The following is a 23982-nucleotide window of genomic DNA, read 5'->3' as shown; positions in this document are numbered from 1 at the left end:
AGTATTGGCCTTTTACTCCAACCCTCTCCTCTGTTTCCTGCCTGCCAACCAGTGTTTGATCCATTGGTAGATATCCCCTTGCACCCCGTGGTTCCACAGCTTTTTAAGTAGCCGTTCGTGAGGTACCTTGTCGAAGGCTTTTTGGAAGTCAAGGTAGATGATGTCTATGGATCCCCCCTTATCCATCTGGCTGTTTATTCCCTCAAAGAAGTACAGCAAGTTCGTGAGGCACGACCTTCCCTTGCAGAAGCCATGCTGGCTCGCCTTCAGCTGTCCATTGTTTTCTATGTGTTCGCAGATTGCGTCCTTTACCATTGCTTCCATCATCTTTCCCAGAACTGAGGTCAAGCTCACAGGCCTGTAGTTTCCCGGGTCACCCCTTGATCCCTTCTTGAAGATGGGCGTGACATTTGCTATTTTCCAGTCCTCTGGGATCTCCCCAGTTTTTAGGGAGAGGTTACATATTTGGCGAAGTGTCTCTGCTATTTCATTTCTCAGTTCTTTTAGTACCCTTGGGTGGATGCCGTCCGGGCCCGGTGATTTGTCGCTCTTTAGTCTGTCTATCTGTCTGAGGACATCCTCTTTACTTACCTCTAGTTGTATCAGCCTTTCGTCATGTTCTCCGTTTATAATCACCTCGGGTTCTGGGATATTGGATGTGTCCTCTCTGGTGAAGACTGACGAGAAGAAATTGTTTAAACTGTCAGCTATCTCTTTTTCCTCCTTTATCGCTCCTTTCCTGTCTCCGTCGTCCAGTGGTCCCACTTCCTCTCTGGCTGGTTGTTTCCCTTTCACATACCTGAAGAAGGGTTTGAAGTTTCTTGCTTCTCCTGCCAGTCTTTCCTCATATTCTCTCTTTGCTTTCTTGACCTCTTGATGGCATTTTTTTCTGGTGTCTTTTGTGCTCTTCCTGGTTTTCCTTTGTTGGTTCCTTTTTCATTTCTTGAAGGATGATTTTTTGTCGCTTATCGCCTTTTTAACTGTAGTTGTTATCCATGCTGGGTTTCTAGTTCGATTTTTTTTGCACCCTTTCCTGAACCTTGGGACGCACAGGTCTTGTGCCTCGAGCACTGTGCCTTTTAGCAGTGTCCAGGCTTCCTTTACGGTCTTCACCTTCCCTGAGCTGTTGCTGAGCTTTTTTCCTACCATTTTCCTCATGTCCTTGTAGTTTCCTTTTCTGAAGTTGAGTGCTGTCGTTGTGGTTCTTTTCACCTTTGATGTTCCCATGTTTAATTTGTACTGGATCATGTCGTGATCGCTGTTCCCTAATGGTGCTAGTACCACCACTTCCTTTGCGGGTCCCTCTAGCCCGTTGAGGATTAGGTCTAGAGTGGCCTCCCCTCGCGTTGGTTCCGTGACCAGCTGTTCCATGAAACAGTCCCTTGTCGCCTCTAGGAATTTAGTTTCTCTCGTGCAATTTGAGTGTCCAATGTCCCAGTCTATTCCCGGATAGTTGAAGTCCCCCATAACCACCACCCTTCCACTTTTGCACACCTGCCTCAGTTCGGCCTCCAGGTCCAGGTCGTTTGCTTCTGGCTGTCCTGGTGGGCGATAGTACAGTCCCAATTTGATGTCAGCTCCTTCCCCTCCTGTCAGCTTAACCCATAGTGACTCCAAACTGTCTGCCCTTATTGTTGTTTCTGTTCTGGATGAAGGAATGGAGTCCTTTATATACAGTGCTATTCCTCCCCCCTTCTTGTGTGCCCTGTCCCTCCTGTAGAGTTTGTACCCTGGCAGGGCCACATCCCATTTGTTGTCCTCTGACCACCATGTCTCTGTGATTCCTATTATGTCTAGGTCCTTATTTCTGGCTATAACTTCTAGCTCCCCCATTTTAGTCCTTAGGCTCCTAGCATTTGTGTATAGGCAATTTAAGTCCCAGTTTGTTACCTTTTCTTTTGGATCTACTCTTGATTTGTTGCTCCTGCTGGTCTCCTCACGGGTTGCCTCCTGTGGTGTGTCTATCCCGTCCTCTGCCCGCTTCTTTGTTCTTTGATAGCCCTCTGGTTCCGGCTGTTTCCTCCTTGTCGTGCTCTTTAGCTCTAATTGCCTCTCGGGTCCCTGTACTGCATCTTTGGGTTTATGTCCAAAAAGTGCCCATTTTGTCTCTAGTCCACTATCGCCATTTCCTGTTTCAGTATCCTTGCTCGATACTGTGGCCCGATGTGTCGAGGTCAGATCGACTATCGGCTTTCCCCTTGTTATCAGTTTAAAGTCATGTCTATGCAGGTCTGGATGTTACGTGCCAGCATCCTCGTCCCAGCCGTGCTCAAATGCAGTCCGTCAGAGACACCTCAAGGGGTTCCCACGTGTTACCTCAGAAGCACTACCTCCACCTGCTCTCCAGACATACTCCCCCCCCCTCCTCAAAGCCACATGCAGCACTCCCAGAACACTGTCAAAGCCAACCCAGAAGCCTTCCCTCTGACTTTGGCTTAACTCGTACTTGATAGATCGTTTTTTTCAAGAAAGGAATGGGAATAAGATTTCAAGTAAATTTCAGGTGAGGAGTGGAGTCCAAGGGTTCGGCGCTTTCAGCGTTACTATTTAATATTTACATGGTCACAAATGGTCAGCTGTTTCAATGTTTAGGGATCAAATATATGCGGATGATATCTTTTTCTTCCCAGTGTTTGTATGGGGAGATGGATTAGAAAAGTTGCTGAGTAATTATATGAGTGAAATTACTGGATGGACAGAAAGGCAGGGTTTAAGAACATAAGCAGTGCCTCCGCCGGGTCAGACCATAGGTCCATCCTGCCCAGCAGTCCGCTCCCGCGGCGGCCCAAACAGGTCACGAGTCCAGTGTTCCCTCTAAGCTGCGCTGGCGTGCGCTGGCGCACAAAATATTAGGTCGCAGCGCACAAGTTTCTCGTCACAGCGCAGGACCGGCAAGATTGACTAATTTGAACTTCCTGCCGGTCCGCGCAGGACCGGCAAGATCAGCATCGGAAGCGTGCGCTGGGCCGGAGAGATCTTGGGGAGCCTCCGACAGTGGCTTTCTCCCCTCTCTGCAGCTCTCCTTTACTTCCCAGCGCAGCGATTCACGAAGGCAGCCTCGGGGCTTTTGCTGAGTCGCGGTTGCCTCTGATGATGCAACTTCCTCTTTCCTCAGAGGCGGCGCGACACAACAAAGGACCCGAGGCTGCCTTCGTGAATCGCTGCGCTGGGAAGTAAGAAGAGCTGCTGGGAGGGGAGAAAACCACTATCAGTCTGGGAAGCTGCTGGGCAGGGGAAAAAAGGGACAGCTGCTACTGGAAAGGGAGAAGGAGAGATGCTTCTGGGAGGGGAGGAGGGAAAGGAATCTGGGAAGCTGCTGGGCCAGGAAAAAAAAGGGACAGCTGCTACTGGAGAGGGAGAAGGAGAAGGAGAGATGCATCTGGGAGGGGAGGAGGGAAAGGAATCTGGGAAGCTGCTGGGCCAGGAAAAAAAAGGACAGCTGCTACTGGAGAGGGAGAAGAAGGAGAGATGCTTCTGGGAGGGGAGGAGGGAAAGGAATCTGGGAAGCTGCTGGGCAAGGAAAAAAAGGGACAGCTGCTACTGGATAAGGAGAAGAAGGAGAGATGCTTCTGGGAGGGGAGGAGGGAAAGGAATCTGGGAAGCTGCTGGGCAAGGAAAAAAAAGGGACAGCTGCTACTGGAGAGGGAGACGGAGAGATGCTGCTGGGAGGGGAGGAAGGGAAGAGAGTTACTGCTGGACAGGAGGCGGGGAGAAAGAAAGAAAGGGGGCAGGCAGGGAAACAGAAGGAAAGAAGAGAAACAGAAAAAAAGAAAGAAAGGTCAGGGAGAGAGGAAGAAAAAGTTGGGGGAGGGAATGAGGTGTGGAGGAGAGAAAGCATACAGGCTGATAGAAGGGAAGAAAGATTGGATGCACAGTCAGAAGAAGAAAGTGCAACCAGAAATCACCAGACAAGGTAGGAAAAATGATTTTATTTTAAATTTAGCAAAGTGGAGGCAATATTACCACAGTTTTCAAAGGAATTTGCCCAAATAACTTAATAGTTAACTGGGTAAATTCCCAGAGATGAAAACTTCCCTTCACTTACTATGCACAGTTCTGAATTTATATCTGCTGTCTATATTTTACAATATGGTCCCCTTTTACTAAACCGCAATAGTGGTTTTTAGCACAGGGAGCCTATGAGCGTCAAGAGCAGTGCTGGGCATTCAGCGCAGCTCCCTGCGCTAAAAACTGCTATTGTGGTTTAATAAAAAGGATGGAGGGTATATTTGTCTATTTTTGTATGCTATAAAAACCAAATACAGAGAGAGACTGAGAGCTGTTGACGAAGAGCTACGTGTGTGTCTTTCTTCCATTCCAGCCAGAATATCAGCTTTGTGTTCAGCCAAACAGGCCCAGGTTTCGCACTGAATAAAGTATTTTATAATTTTTATAATTTTTATTTCATAATAAAGTAATTATAAAATACTTTCTTTGTGTTTATTTGATTCCTATTCAAGAGAATTACTTTATATATAGTCAATATAGGCAGAGAGTTAAATTTTTTAACATTTTCTAATGTTGGTGTGCCTCGTGATTTTTTTCATGAAACAAGTGTGCCTTTGCCCAAAAAAGGTTGAAAAACACTGGTCTAGAAATTGAAAGCATCAAACGTATTGTCTTCTGGACTGTTTTTAATTTACAGTTTACACATATGGATGTAACAGACATAACTACATTTGTTGTAAAACATTTATTAAGATATCATTTCATCCCTACAATTTCTGTGTTCTTAAAAATATTATTTAACGTTATTTAATTTAGCGTGTAGGCCTAAAATTCCTTTGAATACCTCGTCCTCATGTATCAGCAACTTTGACAACATATTTATTTGGCTCATAACTTGCTGGCGCCCGATATTTTTAGCTCACAGTGAAAAAAGTTTGCTCACAACACCCGCCCGCTTAGAGGGAACACTGGACTCACGACCTGTCTGAATTACCAGAAGGGGCCCCTTTCCACCTTGGTTTCTCATTAAAGTCCTATCTTCCCATCAAAGTCCTCACCCTCTGGTCTTGCCCATGCACGACCTGGTTGGCTTTCTATACTTATTACCTGGTTAGCTTTCTATACTTGTGTTACATCCCAGCACCTCTCTCAGTATCCCACGATCCCTTTATCCCTCAGGAATCCATCCAATCCCTGTTTGAATCCATGTACCGTACTCTGCCTGATCACTTCCTCCGGTAGCGCATTCCAAGTGTTCACGACCCTTTGGGTGAAGAAAAACTTCCTTGCATTTGTTTTGAACCTATCTCCCTTCAGTTTCTCTGAATGCCCCCTCATACCTGTTGTCCCCCTCAGTCTGAAGAATCTGTCCCTATCCACCCTCTCTATGCCCCTCATGATCTTGAAGGTCTCTATCATATCTCCCCTGAGCCTCCTTTTTTCCAGAGAGAAGAGCCCCAGCCTATCCAACCTCTCAGCATATGGGCAGTGTTCCAGCCCTTTTACCAGTTTTGTTGCTCTCCTTTGGACTCTCTCAAGTACCGCCATGTCTTTCTTGAGGTGCGGCGACCAATACTGAACGCAGTATTCCAGATGTGGACGCACCATCGCTCGATACAATGGCATGATGACTTCCCGCGTCCTGGTTGTTATGCCCCTCTTTATGATGCCCAGCATCCTGTTGGCTTTTTTTGAGGCTGCTGCGCACTGTGCAGATGGCTTCAGTGATGCATCCACCAGCACACCCAAGTCTCTCTCTAGTCTGCTATCTCCCAACAATGCCCCCCCCAATTTGTAGTTGAATAACGGGTTCTTTTTCCCTATATGCATGACCTTGCATTTTTCCACGTTAAAGCACATTTGCCATTTGTTTGCCCAGTCTTCCAGCTTGTCCAGGTCCCTTTGCAGGTCCTCACACTCTTCCCTGGACCTAACTCTGCCGCACAGTTTGGTATCGTCTGCAAATTTTATAACCTCGCACTTCGCCTCCTTTTCCAGGTCATTGATAAATATATTGAAGAGTAACGGCCCCAGCACCGATCCCTGTGGCACACCGCTCGTGACTCTCCGCCAGTCAGAATATTGGCCCTTTACTCCGACCCTCTGCAGTCTACCCGACAACCAGTGCTTGATCCATCTGTGCACATCCCCTCCCACCCCATGGTTCCACAGCTTCCTAAGCAGCCTTTCATGTGGCACCTTGTCGAAAGCCTTTTGAAAATCGAGGTAAATGATGTCTATGGGTTCCCCATTGTCCACCCGACTGCTTATTCCCTCAAAGAAGTACAGAAGGTTCGTTAGGCACGACCTTCCCTTACAGAATCCGTGCTGGCTAGTTCTTAGTAGGCCATTCCTCTCGATGTGTTCGCAAATGCCGTCCTTGATCATAGCTTCCACCATCTTTCCTATAATTGAAGTCAGGCTCACCGGCCTGTAGTTCCCAGGGTCACCCCTTGATCCCTTCTTGAAGATAGGTGTGACATTCGCCAATTTCCAGTCCTCTGGTACCTCTCCAGTTTTCAAGGAAAGGTTGCAAACATGCTGGATTGTGCCCATTTCTTGTCTTAATTCCTTCAGAACCCTTGGGTGGATCCCGTCCGGGCCCGGTGATTTGCCGCATTTTAACCTGTCTATCTGTTTGAGGACATCCTCCTTACTTACCTCTATGTGCTCCAATTTTTCGGCCTGTTCCCCACTCATGAGCTCCTCTGAGTCCGGTATATTAGATGTGTCTTCACTCGTGAAAACCGACGAGAAGAACGTGTTCAACCTCTCAGCTACCTCTTTATCCTCCTTAATCACTCCCTTCCTATCCCCATCATCCAACGGCCCCACCTCCTCTCTCGCTGGTCGCTTCCCCTTTACGTAACTGAAGAATGCCTTGAAGTTTTTTGCCTCCCTGGCCAGCCCCTCCTCGTATTCCCCTTTTGCTTTTCTAACCTCTCGGTGGCATTCCTTTTGGCATTTCCTGTGCGCCTGGTGATTTTCCTCCGTTGGGTCCTTTTTCCATCTCCGGAAGGATACTTTTTTGTCATTTATTGCCCTCTTTACTTCAGTTGACATCCAAACCGGGTCCTTTGACCGCTTGTTCTTGCAGCCTTTCCTGAAACTGGGGACGTACATTCTTTGTGCTTCCTGTAGGGTGTCCCTGAATAGGGTCCAGGCACTTCCTACAGTCTCCATCCTAAAGATGTTTCTGAGCTTCCTTCTCACCATTTCCCTCATAGCAACATAGTTCCCTTTCCTGAAGTTGAGCGCAGTTGTTGCGGTCCTCCTTACTATGGGTGTCCCCCTTACTAATGTGAATCTGATCGCGTTGTGATCACTGTTGCCTAGTGGTCCTCCCACTTCTACCCCTCTTGCAGGCCCCCCTAATCCGTTTAGGATGAGGTCAAGAGTAGCACCCCCTCGCGTCGGTTCCTTGACTAGTTGCTCCATGAAGCAGTCCCTCACAGATTCTACAAATCCTGTTTCCCTAGTGCAGTTGGAGTGACCCGTACTCCAGTCTATCCCCGGGTAGTTGAAGTCCCCCATCACTGTTACACTTCCAGTCCTGCATTCCTGTCTCAGTTCAGCTTCCAAGTCGTGTCCGACTCCTTCTGGCGTACCAGGTGGGCGATAGTACAGCCCCAGTTTTATGTCTGCACCCTTGTTTCTTGGCAATTTGACCCATAGCGATTCCAGCCCCTCTGCCTTTGTCGCCATATCCATCCCGACCGAGTAGATAGAGTCCTTTATATATAGTGCTATGCCCCCCCCCCTTCTTGTGGGTCCTGTCCCTCCTGTAGAGCTTGTACCCCGGCAGCGCCACATCCCATTGATTTTCCTCTGTCCACCAGGTTTCTGTAATTCCAATTATATCCAGGTCCTCCCCCTTGGCCACGACTTCTAGTTCACCCATCTTGGCCACGAGGCTTCTTGCATTTGTGTATAAGCACCGCAGGTCCCGTCGTTTTTGCTCCTCCTCTGCATTTACCTGGGCCGCCTCCCCTTGAGTTTCGGGCAGTTTTCCCGTTCTCTGTGCTTCTGCTTTGCTCTCAGCCTGTACCCTCGTAACTTTCAGCTTCCCCATATTTCCGCCACCCCACTTCCCCGGTTTTCTAGCCCTACCGGCCCCCTCCTGGGCTATCATCCCTTGAACCTCTGTTTGATCCCCCTCGCCTTGTGGCACCTCTATATTGCCCTCTGTTTGATCCCCCTCGCCTTGTGGCACCTCTATATTGCCCTCAGCTTTCGCCCTCGTGCCACCCAGTCCCCCTGTGTCTTCATGCCCCTTAGTCTCCTCCCAGCAAGCTCCCTTTACCTGATGGTTCCCTCGCTGTCTGATCACAAGATCCACCGTCCCTCTACTTCCTTCCTGCAGTCAGCCCGTTCAGCATCTGTTCTGGATACTGCTGTCCGAAGCGTCAACATCAGTTCAGCTGTCGGCTTTCCCCCTCTCCTCAGTTTAAAGCCCTCTCGATCTCCTTCCTCACATTGGCTGCCAGTAGTCTAGTTCCCGCTGTGCTCAGGTGTAGTCCGTCCCGCCGGTAGAGCTTGCTCTTTCCCCAGAAGGACGTCCAGTTCCTCACAAAGTGGAAGCCCTCCTCTTGGCACCATCTCCTCAACCATGCATTCACAGCCTGGAGGTCTGCCTGCCTCTTTGCATCTGCCCTCGGTACAGGCAGGATCTCTGAGAATGCTATCCTCCGTGTACTTCGCTTCAGCTTTCGTCCCAGGACCCTGAACTGGTCAGTCAGTGTGGCTATGCTGAAGTTCCTCCGGCTCACATCATTTGTTCCGACGTGGATTATCACCGCAGTCTCCTCTGTCTCTGCTCCGTCCAGAATCCTCTCAATCCTGTCAGTGATGTCTCGTGTCTTGGCCCCTGGGAGACAAGTCACTAGCCGGTCCTCCCTTCCTCCGGCTACGTGACTATCTACCTCTCTCAAGATCGAGTCTCCCACCACAATAGCAGACTTCCCTTTCCTCAGCAACCTCCTCTGTCTCAGGTCCGTGTCCTCGGTGTAGAGCGGTGTCTCTCCCTCAGGGTCCTGGTGGGTCGCGGTCTCCTCCTCTTGCGTGGTTCCTCCGCTAGGTCCCTCCCCGGTGTCGCCTTGTGGATCCTGGGTCTCGTCTGCCGACATCCGTCTGTACAGCTGCTGGTCCTGTTCCTCCACCTTCCTGTAGGCCTCCTCGATGAATCTCTCGAGGTCCCTCACCTGGTCCACACTCTCGAGGTCCCTCACCTGGTCCACACTGGAGCCTGCTCCGTCTGTGTCCTTGGTTGACCAGCTCGTCTCCTCTGTGGTGCGGGGTCCCTCCAGCCCCTCCAGTTCTTGGACCCTGACCCTCAGTCTGCCGACCTCCATCCTCAGGCTTTCCAGTTCCTGACACCGACTGCATATGTACTCCCGCCTTCCCAAGGGGAGGTAGTCGTACATATTGCACTCTATGCAGTATACCGGAAAGTACCTCTGGGATCCTGGGTCCTCCATCACTCTTGTAAAGTGCTGGTGTGCTCCTGGTGATTCTGGAGTCCTTGGCTGTCTTCTCTCGGCCCTTCTCAAGGCCCTTTGCAAAGGCGCTCTCGCTAAGGCGAGCGCCTTTGCCACTCGCCTTTGCCGCGCGCCGAACGGCTGCGCGCCGTTGGCTCCGCCCCTTTTCAAGGGGGGGGGAGTCCGACGCTGCCTCCGACGCTGTGGGGGTGGGCGGAGCGTACTCTCGCCGCTTCCCCGAACCCTCAGCTCCCACTTGCCTCCTTCTCCTGCTCTGCCCTGACTCTGGCCGCTTCCTGGTTGCTGAGCACGCTGCTTTCTGCCTCTCCTGTGCTCAGCACCAGCACCACGAGTTGCCGCGTTGGCTCCGCCCCTTTTCAAGGGGGAGTCCGACGCTGCCTCCGACGCGGTGGGGGTGGGCGGAGCGTACTCTCGCCGCTTCCCCGAACCCTCAGCTCCCACTTGCCTCCTTTTCCTGCTCTGCCCCGACTCTGGCCGCTTCCTGGTTGCTGAGCACGCTGCTTTCTGCCTCTCCTGTGCTCAGCACCAGCACCACGAGTTGCCGCGTTGGCTCCGCCCCTTTTCAAGGGGGAGTCCGACGCTGCCTCCGACGCTGTGGGGGTGGGCGGAGCGTACTCTCGCCGCTTCCCCGAACCCTCAGCTCCCACTTGCCTCCTTCTCCTGCTCTGCCCCGACTCTGGCCGCTTCCTGGTTGCTGAGCACGCTGCTTTCTGCCTCTCCTGTGCTCAAGATTGAATGTAGAAAAGACTGAAGTAATGATTGTGGGGAAACCTGAGCGGGTTAACTGGCCAAAAACATTGAAAGTGATGGATAAGGTATTGCCAGTGAGGGAGTCAATGACAGTCCTGGGAGTAAAGTTGGACCCAGGACTTACAATGGGTTGTCAAACGGTAAAGACAGTGCAAGTATGTTTTGCACAGATACATTTATTGTATCATTTAAAACCAATGCTGTCACCATTTGACTTTCGTGCTGTTATACAAGCAATGATTTTGTCGCGGCTGGACTACCGCAATGCCCTGTACCTGGGAATAACTAAGACCAGGTGCAGGGCATTGCAGGTGATTCAGAATGCTGCGGCTAGATTGATAACTGGAACATCAAGATATGAGCATATTACTCCATATCTCCGACAATTGCATTGGCTGTCAGTTGTATTTAGAATTCAATACAAATCAATTATGTTATGTCACCAATTTCTATATGGTACGATTCCTGAATTTTTTAAAGAGTTTGATGTCTGGATATCAACCATTAAGATCATTGCGCTCCGAAAGTTTAGCATTGCTGAAAAAGAAAGCTAATCCTTCCTTACGACGCTTTTTCCCATCAGCACCCTTTTATAACTCCCTGGTGCTCACCACCTCCAACCCTACCCTAACCATCGTCAACCATATCCCAGCCGACAGATCCTGGTCCGCCTTCGAGCTCATATCCGATTTCCTGGTATCCAAACTCTGCCTCAAGCTAAAAATCCTGCAACTGTACCTTGGATCCTTTCCCCTCCTACCTATACGAGAAAATTCCCACACAAGCCATCTCATCTCTCACCAAACTTATAAACTCCGCCCTACTTTCAGGCCTATTCTTGGCAGAAATGGGACACATTGCCTTATCCCCTCTACTGAAAAAAGCCGATCTAGACCCCTCAACACCCTCCAGCTATTGTCCAATAGCAAATATTCCTCTCCTGACCAAGATGCTGGAGTCCATCATAGCCACCCAACTCTCATCCTATCTCGAGAGATTCTCCATTCTCCTACCCTACCAACATGGCTTCAGACCCAATTTCAGCACCGAATCCCTACTGGCCTCATTAATCTCAAAGGTCCAACAACTTCACTCCTGCAACAAGTTCGCTGTCCTTCTTCAATTCGACCTTTCTGCAGCTTTCAACATTGTCCATCATGACATACTAATTCTCCAACTCTATGAAATTGGCATAAACTCTACAGTCTTAGACTGGTTCTCAAAATTCCTACGCTCCCGCTCCTACTCTGTTAACATGAACGGCACCTCATCCTCCCCTTGGAAACCGATTTGCGGAGTTCCTCAGGGTTCTCCTCTATCCCCAATTCTCTTCAATGTGTATATGACCTCCCTGAAACTCCTCCAACTATCCCCCTTGGAAACACTTTACACTTACGCCGATGACATCCTTGTCCTCCTTGAGACCGACTCCAACCTCACCAACCTCTCCGAGAACATTTCTTCATGTATAGCGAACCTCCAATCCTGGGCTCTCACCGTACAAATGAAACTAAACGAGACCAAAACAAAACTACTTTGGCTCGGCCCAGATTTAGATCAGCTACCCACCCTCATCCCACTATCCTCTGGCACCACATTGAAGCTTGAGCACTCAAGCAAAGTTCTGGGAATCATCATTGACTCTACACTATCCTTCAATGATCACCTCAACTCCTTAGTAAAAAAATGCTTCTTCAATCTCCACATGTTAAGGAAAGTGAGATCCTGCTTCCATCAACAACACTTTGCTGTCCTCGTCCAATCCATCATTCTCTCCAGATTAGATTACTGTAACTCCATCTACTTAAGCCTAACAAAGAAAAGCCTTCTCAGACTTCAGCAGATTCAGAACACCCCGGCTAAACTAATCTTCGCAAAAAGCAAATTCAACCACGTCTCCCCGCTCTGTCTAAGCTTCACTGGCTCCCAGTAATCCTTAGGGTTCACTACAAATGCGCCTGTCTAGCCTTCAAGTCTCTACACGGTATCCTTCCTCCTCTTTTCCCACTATCTTGGATCTCCTCGAATCCTAACTCCACCAGATCTACACAAAAATTCAAACTATCCTTCCCCTCTTTAAAAGGCATATCCCACACAGGAAAACTAGCGACATCCCTCCTCTTCAGGATCACCGAGCTGTGGAACGGCTTTTCTGCCCCGCTTCGGAGTATGACCTCCCTCCAACGCTTCCGAAAACATTTGAAAACCTGGCTTTTTTCTAAATTGTAACTACTCCCCCCCTCTTCGATATGCTAAGTCCCTCTATCTTCCTCTTTACTAAGTCCTTCCCCTCTTCATTGGAGTTCCTTTCTATATCAATTCCTGTAAACCGTGTCGAGCTCTACTTTTGTGGAGATGATGCGGTATACAAACTTAAGGTTTAGTTTAGTTTAATCCTAAATATGTAGAAATGAATGACATGACTTTTACATGTGCAGGAGTTAAGATGTGAAATAGCCTTGGCCAAATTTGAAAATATAGAGACAGGAACTCATTCAGAAAAATGTTAAAAACACAACTATTTGAAGGGGCACATATATTCTTTGTAAGTTTTTCTGTTCTTGCTTGTGTAAAAGGAACTGCTTAAACAGTTATCATTTTGCCAAGAAAAAACCTCAAGGTCTTTTATTTTTGTGTTCTGAGCTAGATCTTAGACAAGACAATATTAAATGCTATAATGGAAACTTCCCACTATTCCCCCCCCCCTTATGTTTGCTACCTTTTTCTAGTTGCTTTTATGTATCCTGTTACCAAATATGGTTTTTCCTACAGTCATATGCTGAGAAAACTGACCCATGTGAAATGCTATAAAAGGTATATGCAGTACTCTGAATAAAAGAGAGATATCCCTTTGCATATTTGCATGTGCGTTTATGTGTGTGTGATTTCTTTCTAAAGAAGTGTCCCCGGGTGCATCTGTAGTCAGGACAGCAGAACGAGGCTAATACAAATTGGGACCTGGTCGTTTCACTATTTGTAGATGCATTGCTTTGAGCAATTGACCTTATGTAAAGATTGAAACTGTCTGTTTTTGTTCCTATTTTGTTCTGACTTTTTAAATATTTTATGTATGTAACTTTTTGTAAACCATTTTGGAAAAAAAGGTATAGAAATTTTAAAAATAAATAAATAAAAATAAAATAAATAAGACTTCTGGATCAGCCACATGCAGGAGCCACTACTCTCGGCTCTGCGAAAAAGCAAGGGCAGCTGAAGGAGGCCCACCTAAATGGCCCTGATACACATCCACAGGGAGGGGTGTGTATAAGGGGGAGCACGAACCTGGCCACAGAAGGGAGGGAGCAAGCGAGTGCGTTGGGACGTGAAGGAGAGAGGGAACATGAATGTAGGACAAAGGAAAGGAGAAGGGAGGGGCAAGGCACATATTAGGGCACGGGAGGGGAACAAACACTTGGAACAAACGCGGGAGGGACCATGTTTGGACAAAGAAAGATGGGAGGGTGCATGAACTTAGGATAGAAGGGAGGTAGGGAGCACAAACTTGGGACACAGGAGGAAAAGAGATGCTAAGGTGGGGGAGAGTATATAAAGAGAGAATTGTTGGGCATGAGTATGTGAGTGAAAGAGTACACATTGGGAAAGAAAAAAAAGGAGAATTGTTAGGCATAGGGAAGGAGATGAGAGAGGTAGAGATGAGAGAGAGAAATTCTAGATATGGTGGTGGAGAGGGAACAGTGGCACAGATTGAAAAGGATGCAAGAGAGAGCAATGTTGGACAAAGTGGTGGAGGAAATGGAGGGAGTGATGTGGCATGGTGCTGGAGAAGGGTAATAAAAGAAGAAATGTTGGGCATGGTGCAGGTGGCCAGGGTTGAAAGATATTGCACATGGTCCAGGGGATATGGAAGGGAGAAATGTTGGATGTGGCAGTAGCAGGAGGAGCATCCCTCCTCCCTCCCCACTCCCTTTGCAGTAAGGGAGAGAATGAGAAAGAAATACTGACAGTGACAGAGAGGGTGAGACATGTTGCATATGGTGGTGGAGGAAAGAGGAAGAAATGCTGTGCAGGAGTGGGGAGGTGAAAAAGAGGGAAAATGATTCAGGATAGAAGGGAGTAAGGATGCTGTACAATGAAAGGGAGGAAAGATAGTAGGAGGAACCAATGGATAGCAACTGCTTGAAGAAGAATTTGCAGAAGACAGGAAAGCAGAGAAAAACTCGAACCAACTTGATGGAAAAAATAAATCTCTAGACAACAAAGGTAAAAAATAAAGGAATTTATTGACTGAAACATGGTAGCTTTGGGAAATGTATACAGCAGATGTCTTTGTATTGTGTTCAACAGAAAAGGAAATACATTTCTGGTTTTATTTCTCCAGTGTTGAAGTACTTGCTGACACTTGCTGTGGCTGGTGGGAATCCCCCAAGCACTGCCAGCTGAGGACTTCCTTCCTCCAAAGGCGACCAGAACTTCCCTCAAACAAGCATAGCAGTTGCTGGCAGCATTTCTGAGCCACTGAGGTGCCAGCATTTATGACTTGGACACTGCTGTTGCCTGCCAAGCTTGGCAAAAGAGACTCCCAGCCACCTTCAGAGAAGTCCTCAGCTGACATAGCTTGAGGGGCCTATCAGCTGCAGTATTTACGTTTTATATTTACATTAAATACTCTGGCACAGAACCATTTACAAAGTATGTATTCTTCCCAATTAATATTTCCAAATTAATAAAGTATCATGGCTTATTTGTAAATGGGTCCTACCAGAACCTTTAATTCAGTAGCATATTTAAATGAAATAACTACTTCTGAAATTTATGGGGACAGGTGGGGATGGATTTGATTCCAGCAGACACGACTGGGGACAGGTTTGATTTCTGACCCTGCGCAACTCTCTACCGTAAGGTTGTTGCAGCTTTTATTTTTTGTTTTTTTATTTACAGGAAGGGGTGATCATCAATAATCATCCCATTCCGCTCCTCTGATTCAGTCCAGCACCTCTCTCTGAAACATTTTTTCAGGCCCCGATTCAAGGGAATGATTAGGCCCCCCCACCTCTCCCAAAAGCAACTTATTCAGGCCCCGATTCAAGGGGATGATTCAGTCCAGCAAATCTCCCTGGAGCACTCCTACCAGAATGGGAAGATTTATCACGGCCGTTTTATTGCAGCCGTGATGAAGCAGCTGTGATGAATCGTCTATTCCGGACTGGATGCCATTTGGCCTTTATTTTGCCATCATGTTTCTGACTCATGGAATTCTTTCCAACCTCTGTATGGGTTAATTTCTGATGGTGGAGCAGTTTGGGTAGGAAGTTTCTGGGATAGTGGAGAAGACTGGGATAGTTTTTTGGGATGAGATGTTTGCAGGAGTTGTTCAATGAATGGGGTAATAAACTTACATATAAAAGTTCAGGCTTACAACTTAGTGAAATAAGCATTATTTTCTTAAGTTAGAGGGGAGAATTTATCAACAGGGGCTAATAGATTTAGCGTGTACTAAATACTAAGATGCCCATTATATTCCTATGGGCATTTTAGCATTTAGCCCATGCTAGATCAGTCAACATCCCTTGATGAATTCCTCCCTTTATGCCTTTATACACTGAAATTCATTGGCTCTGTCCGTTCTCTGCCAAGTCTGTGTATTTTAAAGCTGGTCTCTGTCAAGGTAAAAATGGATTGCTTTAATTCCCTTAAGAACATAAGAATTGCCGCTGCTGGGTCAGACCAGTGGTCCATCATGCCCAGCAGTCCACTCATGCGGCGGCCCTCTAGTCAAAGACCAACGTCCTAACTGATACTAGCACAACCAGCACTACCACTAAAGCCTTGTTCACCAGGAACTTGTCTAACTTTGTCTTGAATCCTTGGAGGGTGTTTTTCCCTATGACAGACTCCGGAAGAGCATTCCAGTTTTCTACCACTCTTTGGGTGAAGAATAACTTCCTTATGTTTGTACAGAATCTATCCCCTTTCAACTTTAGAGAGTGCCCTCTCGTTCTCCCTACCTTGGAGTAGAGAGCTGCACGGGAACGGGGATGACGGAAATTCCCGCGGGTTCCCCCTTTGGGTCACGGGGATCCCGTGGGGACGCTCCCTAGGGTGGCGGGGATCCCGTGGGGACGCCTCAGAGGGTCGCGGGGCTCCTGCGGGGTTGGATCGCAGTGCACTCGAGCCGCGAGGGTAGTCTCCTTCTCCTTACCTACCCTGTCGCAGCACACAGCCGAACGGAAATCTTCCCGACGTCAGCGCTGACATCAGGAAGACTTCCGTTCGGCTGTGTGCTGCGACAGGGCAGGTAAGGAGAAGGAGACTACCCTCGCGGCTCGAGTGCACTGCGATCCAACCCCGCAGGAACCCCGCGACCCTCGGAGGCATCCCTTTCCTGGGAGGTTTTTCCAAGTACCGCCCCAGACATCCTGTATTCGTTCATGAGATATACAATGTCGACCGGGGTCGCCCTTGTCTATCTGCCATTAAAGAAATGACAATTTTGCATAAGGTAAAACTCTTTATAGTTTATATATCTTTCCTTTTAACTGTTAAAGGAAAGTTTTATAAACTATAAAGAGTTTTACCTCATGCAAAATTGTCGAGTCATACTCCTTGACGTCAGGTCTCAGAGATTGAGATCAACAAGAGGAACGTTGAAGACAGCATCGAGGAGATCGTCTTGAAAAGCATCAAGATGAGTGTGATAAAGTCGAGAGGAGTATTGAAAGCAACATGAACTGTGCTCCCTCAATGACGATGCATGCCTCAATGTGGATGTTCAGTGTCATGTTTCGATGCCTCAATGGAGTTTTCGGGCGATGCTCAGACTGAGCTGAGGCTGAGTATAGAAAAAGAGTATGGAGGGAGGAGTTGGCACAGAATGCAATTGCAGTAGCTCAGTTATTTCTTTCTGCAACAGCATTCAAAGCTTTTCCTGAAGAAAGGGTGCCGGTACCATTGTTGACAATGGTACATTAGACGCTGGTTGCATTGGGTGTCTAGGTGTTGGGGACCTCAATGTCAGGGCATGCCTCAGAGGAGAGATAAACTATAAAGATGGCATTCTGGTATTGGTGCATTGACGCTTAGGATGTGTCAATGGTGATGACGCATGGGACGATGTTGATGTTTGTCGAAGGGGAGAGATGTTTATGTTTTTTAGCTATTTTATGAGTCTTCCCTAATGAAGCTGGAATCAACAAAGAACTGGAGAGTGTTATTGAAGCCAGCGGTACCTGTGTTGATGCCAGCGTTGAGCAATGTTGAATGTCAGAATCTCCAGCCATAGTCGATGCAGTTTAAGCTAAACCGAAAAGTTTTTAGAACTGCAATTTCCTGGCTTCAAGTGGCCTCTTCTGCAATGTGCAAGAAATAGCCCAATGCTCAGGACCTAGGCATTGGACACACCAGTTATGTGGATCCTTTCCTGAAATGGTCCTGTGGCAGAGTGCACTACTTGAATCCACAAGGTGCCTTTGACATGGAAGGAAAAACTGCCGATATGATGTCAAAAGATTCAATGGTCTGGGAAAGTCAGGTATATCTAAAATGAATCAATGCTCCTGGCCTGAAAACAGGCTCAAAAGATCCCCAGAAAACCCAAAATCTGCATACGAGCATAACAAAAACCCACAATCACCGCACAAAGACAGATAGGGTGGGGGACTATACCAGTCTTCAGGCTAACAGAAAGAAAATTAGCAAGTAAGAACCTAATTTCTCCTTCTATATTGCCTGGTAGACTGGTATAGTCCTTATGAATGGGATGTACCAAAGCAGTACCCATCAAGGACCCCCGAAGGGCCGACACCAGAACATGTTCACCGAATACCGCGTCCCGATATGCTTGAACATCCACATGGTAGTGTCTGACAAAGGAATGCAGGGAAGACCAAACTGCAGGCTTGCAAATATCCACTGGAGGCACTAGAGAAGACTCAGCCCAAGAAGCTACCTGACCCCTAGTGGAATGAGCCTTGAGAAATTCAGGAACAGAATTTTTCTTCAGAAGATAAGTGGAAGCAATAGTCTCCTTGATCCAACATGCAATAGTAGCCTTAGAAACGCCATTCCCCTTACAAGGACCCGCCAGAAGGAAAAAGAGATGATCTGATTTCCTGATCTCCTGGTTCCTCTGCACATAAGAGCGAAGGACCCGACCAACATCCAACTTGTCTCTGCTCAAAAGAGCCCTCATGGCTACCCAACACCAGGAGGACCACTGCCTGATGGACATGAAAAGGAGAAACTACCTTTCGCAGAAAGGAAGAACAGGCCTCAAGACAACCCGCTCCTTAGAAATCTCCAAGAAGCCCTACAAGAGAAAGCCTGTAGCTCAGAAACACGTCTAGCAGAAGTAATGGCCATCAAGAAGACCGCTTTAAGAGTAAGGTCCTTCAACTAACAGTCACCCAACAGTTCAAAAGGAGGGTACACTAGAACTGATAGAACCAGATTCAGATCCCAAGATGGAACAGAGGGTCGTACGGGAGGCTTGAGCAATTTGGTCGCCCACAAGAAGCTAATCACATCAGGAATGGCAGTCAAACGCTGACCTTTCAACAACCCACGAAAGGCTGGAAAGCCTGCAAGCTGAACCCGGAGAGAAGACCAAATCAGTTCCAGGTCATCCTGCAAGAATTCTAAAATGGTAGGCAGGGAAGAACAAAAAGAGACCACTCCACACACAGCACACCACTCCTCAAATAGACGCCAAACCCTCACATAAGCCTGAGAGGCAGAAAGCCTCCAGGACTCCAAGAGAGTTGAGATCACTTTATCTGAATACCCCTTCTTACCTGGGCGATCCCTTTCAAGAGCCAAGCCATAAGACAGAAGGTACCCAGATTGAACAATGGAATGGGACCCCGAGTCAGAAGGTCATCCAAGAGAGGAAGAAGAAGAGGATCCATCACCAGATCCGCATACCACGGTCGCCTGGGCCAATCCGGAGCCACCAGAACCACAAGGCCAGATGTCGAACTATGCAGAGAAGAACTCTGCCCACTAATGGCCACAGAGGGAACACATACAGCAGCCCCTCCATTGGCCATGGTTGAACCAGAGCATCTAGGCCCTCGGCCTGACCATCTCTGCGATGACTGAAGAAGAGGGGTGTTTTGGCGTTGACACTTGTGGCCATTAGGTCCACGAGGGGCCAACCCCCAAGACTGTACTATCAACTGAAAGGCCACTGGCTTAGACACCACTCTCCGGGATCTAGCACGTAACAACTGAGGAAGTCTGCTTGAACATTCTCCACTCCGGCTATGTGGGAGGCTGATATTTCCTGAAAATGAGGCTCCGCCCAGACCATGAGCAGAGCCGCCTCCTGTGCCACCAAAGTGCTCATGGTGTCCCCCTGATGATTGACATAGGCCACCGCCATGGCATTGTCCAAAAGAACCCTGACTGACTTGCCCATCAGGCCTGGAAGGCTAACAGTGCTAGCAGGCTCTGGTCTCCAAGACATTGATCGACCAAAAGCCTCCTCTGTGGAACAGGTGCTCTGAGCTGAGTGACCTAGACACTGAGCTCCCCAACCGAGAAGACTGGCATCCGTGAGCAGCACCGTCCACTGCGGCTGGTCCAGACTCGCCCCTTGTACAAGGTGGGAGGTCTGGAGCCACCAACAAAGACTGCACCGAGCCAAGCCCGAAAGCGAATAGGATGATCCAGACTGAGCCTCTGAGGCGACCACCTCCGAAGAAAAGCATACCGAAGAGGACGCACATGGGCCTGCGATCACCTCACTACATCGAGGGAAGCCACCATCGACCCCACGACTCAGAGGAAATCCTGCACCCGAGGACACCAGGATGCCATAAGCAGGTGAATCTGAGATTTCAATTTGCTTACCCAGGCTTCCGGAAGGAAGATCTTCCCAAGGAGGTGTCGAACAGCACTCCTAGATACTCCAGGATGGAGACAACTGGCTCTTGGAAGGGTTGACAACCCATCCCAGCGACTGCAGAAACTCCACCACCCGAGCCAGGACCCGGGTGCTTTCCTGGAACAACTTTGCTCGAATCAACCAGTCGTCCAGGTAGGGATGAACTAGAATGTCCTCTTTTCGCAACGCCGCTGTGACAACCATCACCTTGGTGAACGTCCGCAGAGCTGTGACCAGACCAAAGGGAAGTGCACAGAACTGATGATGTTGCCCCAAGATCGCAAAGCACAAAGGCATCATTGGACAAGACAGGCGGCAGGGGACCCGGCGGGGGCGCTACCCGTACCCCGGCAGGCCCCACAAAAGGACTGCATGCGCTGAAGAACCTGCCTCTGGAGAGCCCACGAGACTGAAAAGAGGCAGCCCCTCGACCAGGGCGGAAGCAGCAGAAATCAAGCCCACAGCCACAAGCACCACCACCTCGAGCCAGCGGCCTAAAACTATCCTCAGGCAAATGAAGCACTTTAGAATCAGTGAGAGTCTGAATCAACTTGTCCATGTCCTCACCAAACAAGAAAGATCCTTTAAAGGGAAACTGTCAACTTAGCTTTGGACGCCGAATCTGCTGACCAAGCGCAAAGCCACAAGGTACGGCGAGCTGCCACTGCAAAAGCCAACAACTTGGCAGAAGTTCGCAAGAGGTCGTACATGGCATCTGAAAGATAAGACGCACCCAATTCAATCTTAGCCACTTCTCGCTTTAGCTATTCCCAATCCTCACATTTACTGTCAAGCACATTTCTCAACCAAGCGAAAACACACCCGAGCCACCAGCCCACCACACATCGCCGCCTGGACCGCCAGAGCTGTCACATCAAAACTCTGTTTTAGGAGGGACTCCAACCTATTCTTCTCAGGGTCCTTCAAGGCCACACTGCCATCAACAGGCACAGTATGCCTCTTAGAGATGTCCGAGACCACTGCGTCCACCACAGGCAACTTCAGAGTGTCCCTATCCCCTTCAGGAATGGGATACAAGCGGGCCATGGAGCGTGCAAAACGAAAGGGAGCTTCCAGCACCTGCCACTGTGCAAGCATAATGTTCCAAATATCCTGATGCATAGGAAAAGAACGGGAAGCAGAGCAGTTCCCCTTAAGCAAGGTGTCTACCATACGCGGGTCCTCAAAGTGCAAAACCGAGGAGACCTGAAGAATTAGCTCATGAAGCTCTTCCCACTGAAAAATGCACAAAGACACATCATCGCCAGCAGGGAGTGCTTGAACCCCTCGCTGGCGGAATCTGATCCCAAGAGGATCCTGGAAATCTCTCCAAGTGACCCAGTCATCATCAATAACATGTTGCTCCTCTGGGTAAAAATTCTCATCCCAAGAAACCCTCGGGCACTTGGACGAGAGAGGAGTAGAGGGGGGCAAAACCGCTGCTGCATGGGGCCACACAGGAGAAGACGTTGAGGCAACACCCCCCTCCCCTAAAGTGGACACGGAACCTGCAGCCGCCAGCACATAAGCTTTATAAAGTGCTAACAAATTCAGAGAGGAAAACCCCCAGCAGCCCCTAGGGACTCCCTGCCCAAGCAGGGGACCCTGCCATACCTTGCCCCTGTATTTCCAGAACAGGGGGAAGGTCACCTAAGGTAACAGAAATGAAGGCGGCTCCCGCCCAAAACTGGACCTGAAACCGCCAAAATCGAAGCTCCTATGGCCTGCTGCGTCTGAAAAGCCTGGGACTTTTCTGATGCTGAGGCCAAGGAACTGACCGATGTAAAAAGGGAATCCTCAGCCACTCCGGCGGTAAGGGAATCCTTTTCCCCCTGACCGTCAGCGGTTGGGGAACCCTCCGCGTGGCCGTCGGGTGAAGCCCTGGCTGCCGGCATCCGCTGCCAACGAGACTGCCCCACCGCTCTGGCTGCACAACGCTTGCACAGGCCGGCTACTAGTACATCGTGTCTGGAGCGCAATGAGCATTTTTTCCCCTTTAAAAGTGCTCATAGTGCTGAAAACCACCCTAGCTGAAAGAAAAATGCCAGTTAGATGAGAAAAATACAGAACAAAAGGCAGTTTTAAAAGGAAATGAGCCCTTTAGACCGGCACCCCTCAGGATTTTTTTTTTCTTTTTAACTTAAACAGAACAGACTCCATGGCTCTCAAAGCTGGAAAGCTGACTAACCAGGGGGTCAGGCTGCCAGCTGAGGCACCTCTACAAAAATGTGGGGAGGTGAAGGAAGGTGGGGGGAGGGACCCAGCATGAGACCTGCCAGGTTTAACACCCCCGAGGTCAGACGGATCCCCAAAGAGGACCCGTCCAAGCTCCGTCCGACTTAAAAAAATTTTGTTCTACATTAAAACCTTTCAAGTACTTAAACATCTGAATCATATCTCCCCTGTCCTTCCTTTCCCCTAGAGCAGGGGTGTCAAAGTCCCTCCTCAAGGGCTGCAATCCAGTCAGGTTTTCAGGATTTCCCCAATGACTATGCATGAGATCTGTTAGCATACAATGAAAGCAGTGCATGCAAATAGATCTCATGGATATTCATTGGAGAAATCCTGAAAACCCGACTGGATTGCGGCCCTCGAGGAGGGACTTTGACACCCCTGCTCTAGAACGATAAATCCCCGGGACCAGATGGCATCCATCCAAGGGTCATCAAGGAACTGAAAGGGACCATAGCTGAACTGCTGTCAATCAAAACGGGAAAGATTCCAGAGAACTGGACGGTAACAAATTTTACACGATCTTCAAAAAAGGTTCGAGGGGACACCCGGGAAACTACAGAACGGTGAGTCTGACCTCAGTACCGGGAAAGATGGTAGAGGCGAATTAGTCTTGCCACATGCTATGGAGACTGAGATAAACTGGATTGCTAGGGGGAAGTCTATCCTGATATACAAGTTTGTTCTCAGTCTCTACCTGCTGGTAGCAGTGAGGTATATAACCCATTTGTAAGGACCATACCAGTCTACCAGGCAATACAGGAAATATATTTTAATGTTGTGCTGTAAGAAAATGTGGCCCAGCCATAAACAGCATAGTATACTAACGTACTTCAATTTAATTATACTAAACTCCCTAACTCTACATAGTGAAGGCATGAGTTAGTATTCATCCTTTCCATAAACACAAGTGAAAAATATTTGCTTTCAACTTACCAAGTGCACTTGTAGCATCTGCAAAAAGGTGCGACTGAATGGAGTCAACAAGAGAGCTGCAAAACAAAAAAACAATTAAATAAAAAAAAACACACAACACATCACAGTAAGATAAAAATTACTTTAAAATGCTCAAAATGGCCAGCACTAACCGGGAAAAACCCAAATTCAATTAATGGACCCAGCTCCTGCTCTGTGTCAATTCAAGCCGAGGGTGAGGTAGGGGCAGTATCTACAGCCCCTCTAAAAGCATCCCAGATGTTGTAAAATACTGACACCCCACCAGCTGCCTTAAGAGTACACCTATGCAGGACTTGAGGGAATCAATCTTTTCCTCTCAGCCATGAGTGTTGCTGGCATGGCTGGACTAGAAGGAACATAATTCATGGACATACATAAAATTGTGATCTAGGTTCAAAACCAAGGTCATATTTATAGTCTACAGATTTTGTTTGCAAAAGTGGTTTAACAAAAGCAAAGTTCATAATAAAATCGAGGCTCATATCATTCTAGCCCACCCCATCTCCATTGAATCCAATATGCATTTTTATGAACTGGAAAGTGCTGAAAAAAAAAATAACTAGATGGTATTTACAATTGTTGTTTTCAACATATCTGAAATTTTTATTCTAACTTACATACATAGTCAAACCTGCCTGTGAATCGGTGAAAGATGCCTCAATGGAGTTTTCGGGCGATGCTAGACCACTGAATCTTTGAAGGTTCCCCCATATGTTGTTTTACTGTTAGCTTGTCAAGGAGCCATTTTCCCAG

The 23982-nt window shown here is 48.3% G+C and overlaps 1 protein-coding gene across 3 annotated transcripts in view; it reads right to left on the bottom strand.

Annotated features, from left to right (window-relative positions):
• RAD23B (RAD23 homolog B, nucleotide excision repair protein) overlaps window positions 1–23982 on the bottom strand; it is a 245740-nt gene that overhangs the window by 103761 nt on the left and 117997 nt on the right. For all 3 annotated transcript variants that reach the window (XM_033918631.1, XM_033918623.1, XM_033918639.1), the window contains one exon: window positions 23209–23264. In XM_033918631.1, coding sequence (XP_033774522.1) covers window positions 23209–23264 — 56 coding nt within the window. The remainder of the gene's footprint in view (window positions 1–23208; window positions 23265–23982) is intronic.

This window comes from Geotrypetes seraphini, chromosome 1, assembly GCF_902459505.1.
Source record: "Geotrypetes seraphini chromosome 1, aGeoSer1.1, whole genome shotgun sequence".
Lineage (NCBI taxonomy): Eukaryota > Metazoa > Chordata > Amphibia > Gymnophiona > Dermophiidae > Geotrypetes > Geotrypetes seraphini.
Note: the sequence above shows the minus strand (reverse complement) of the source record. Positions and strands in the feature narration are given on the sequence as shown.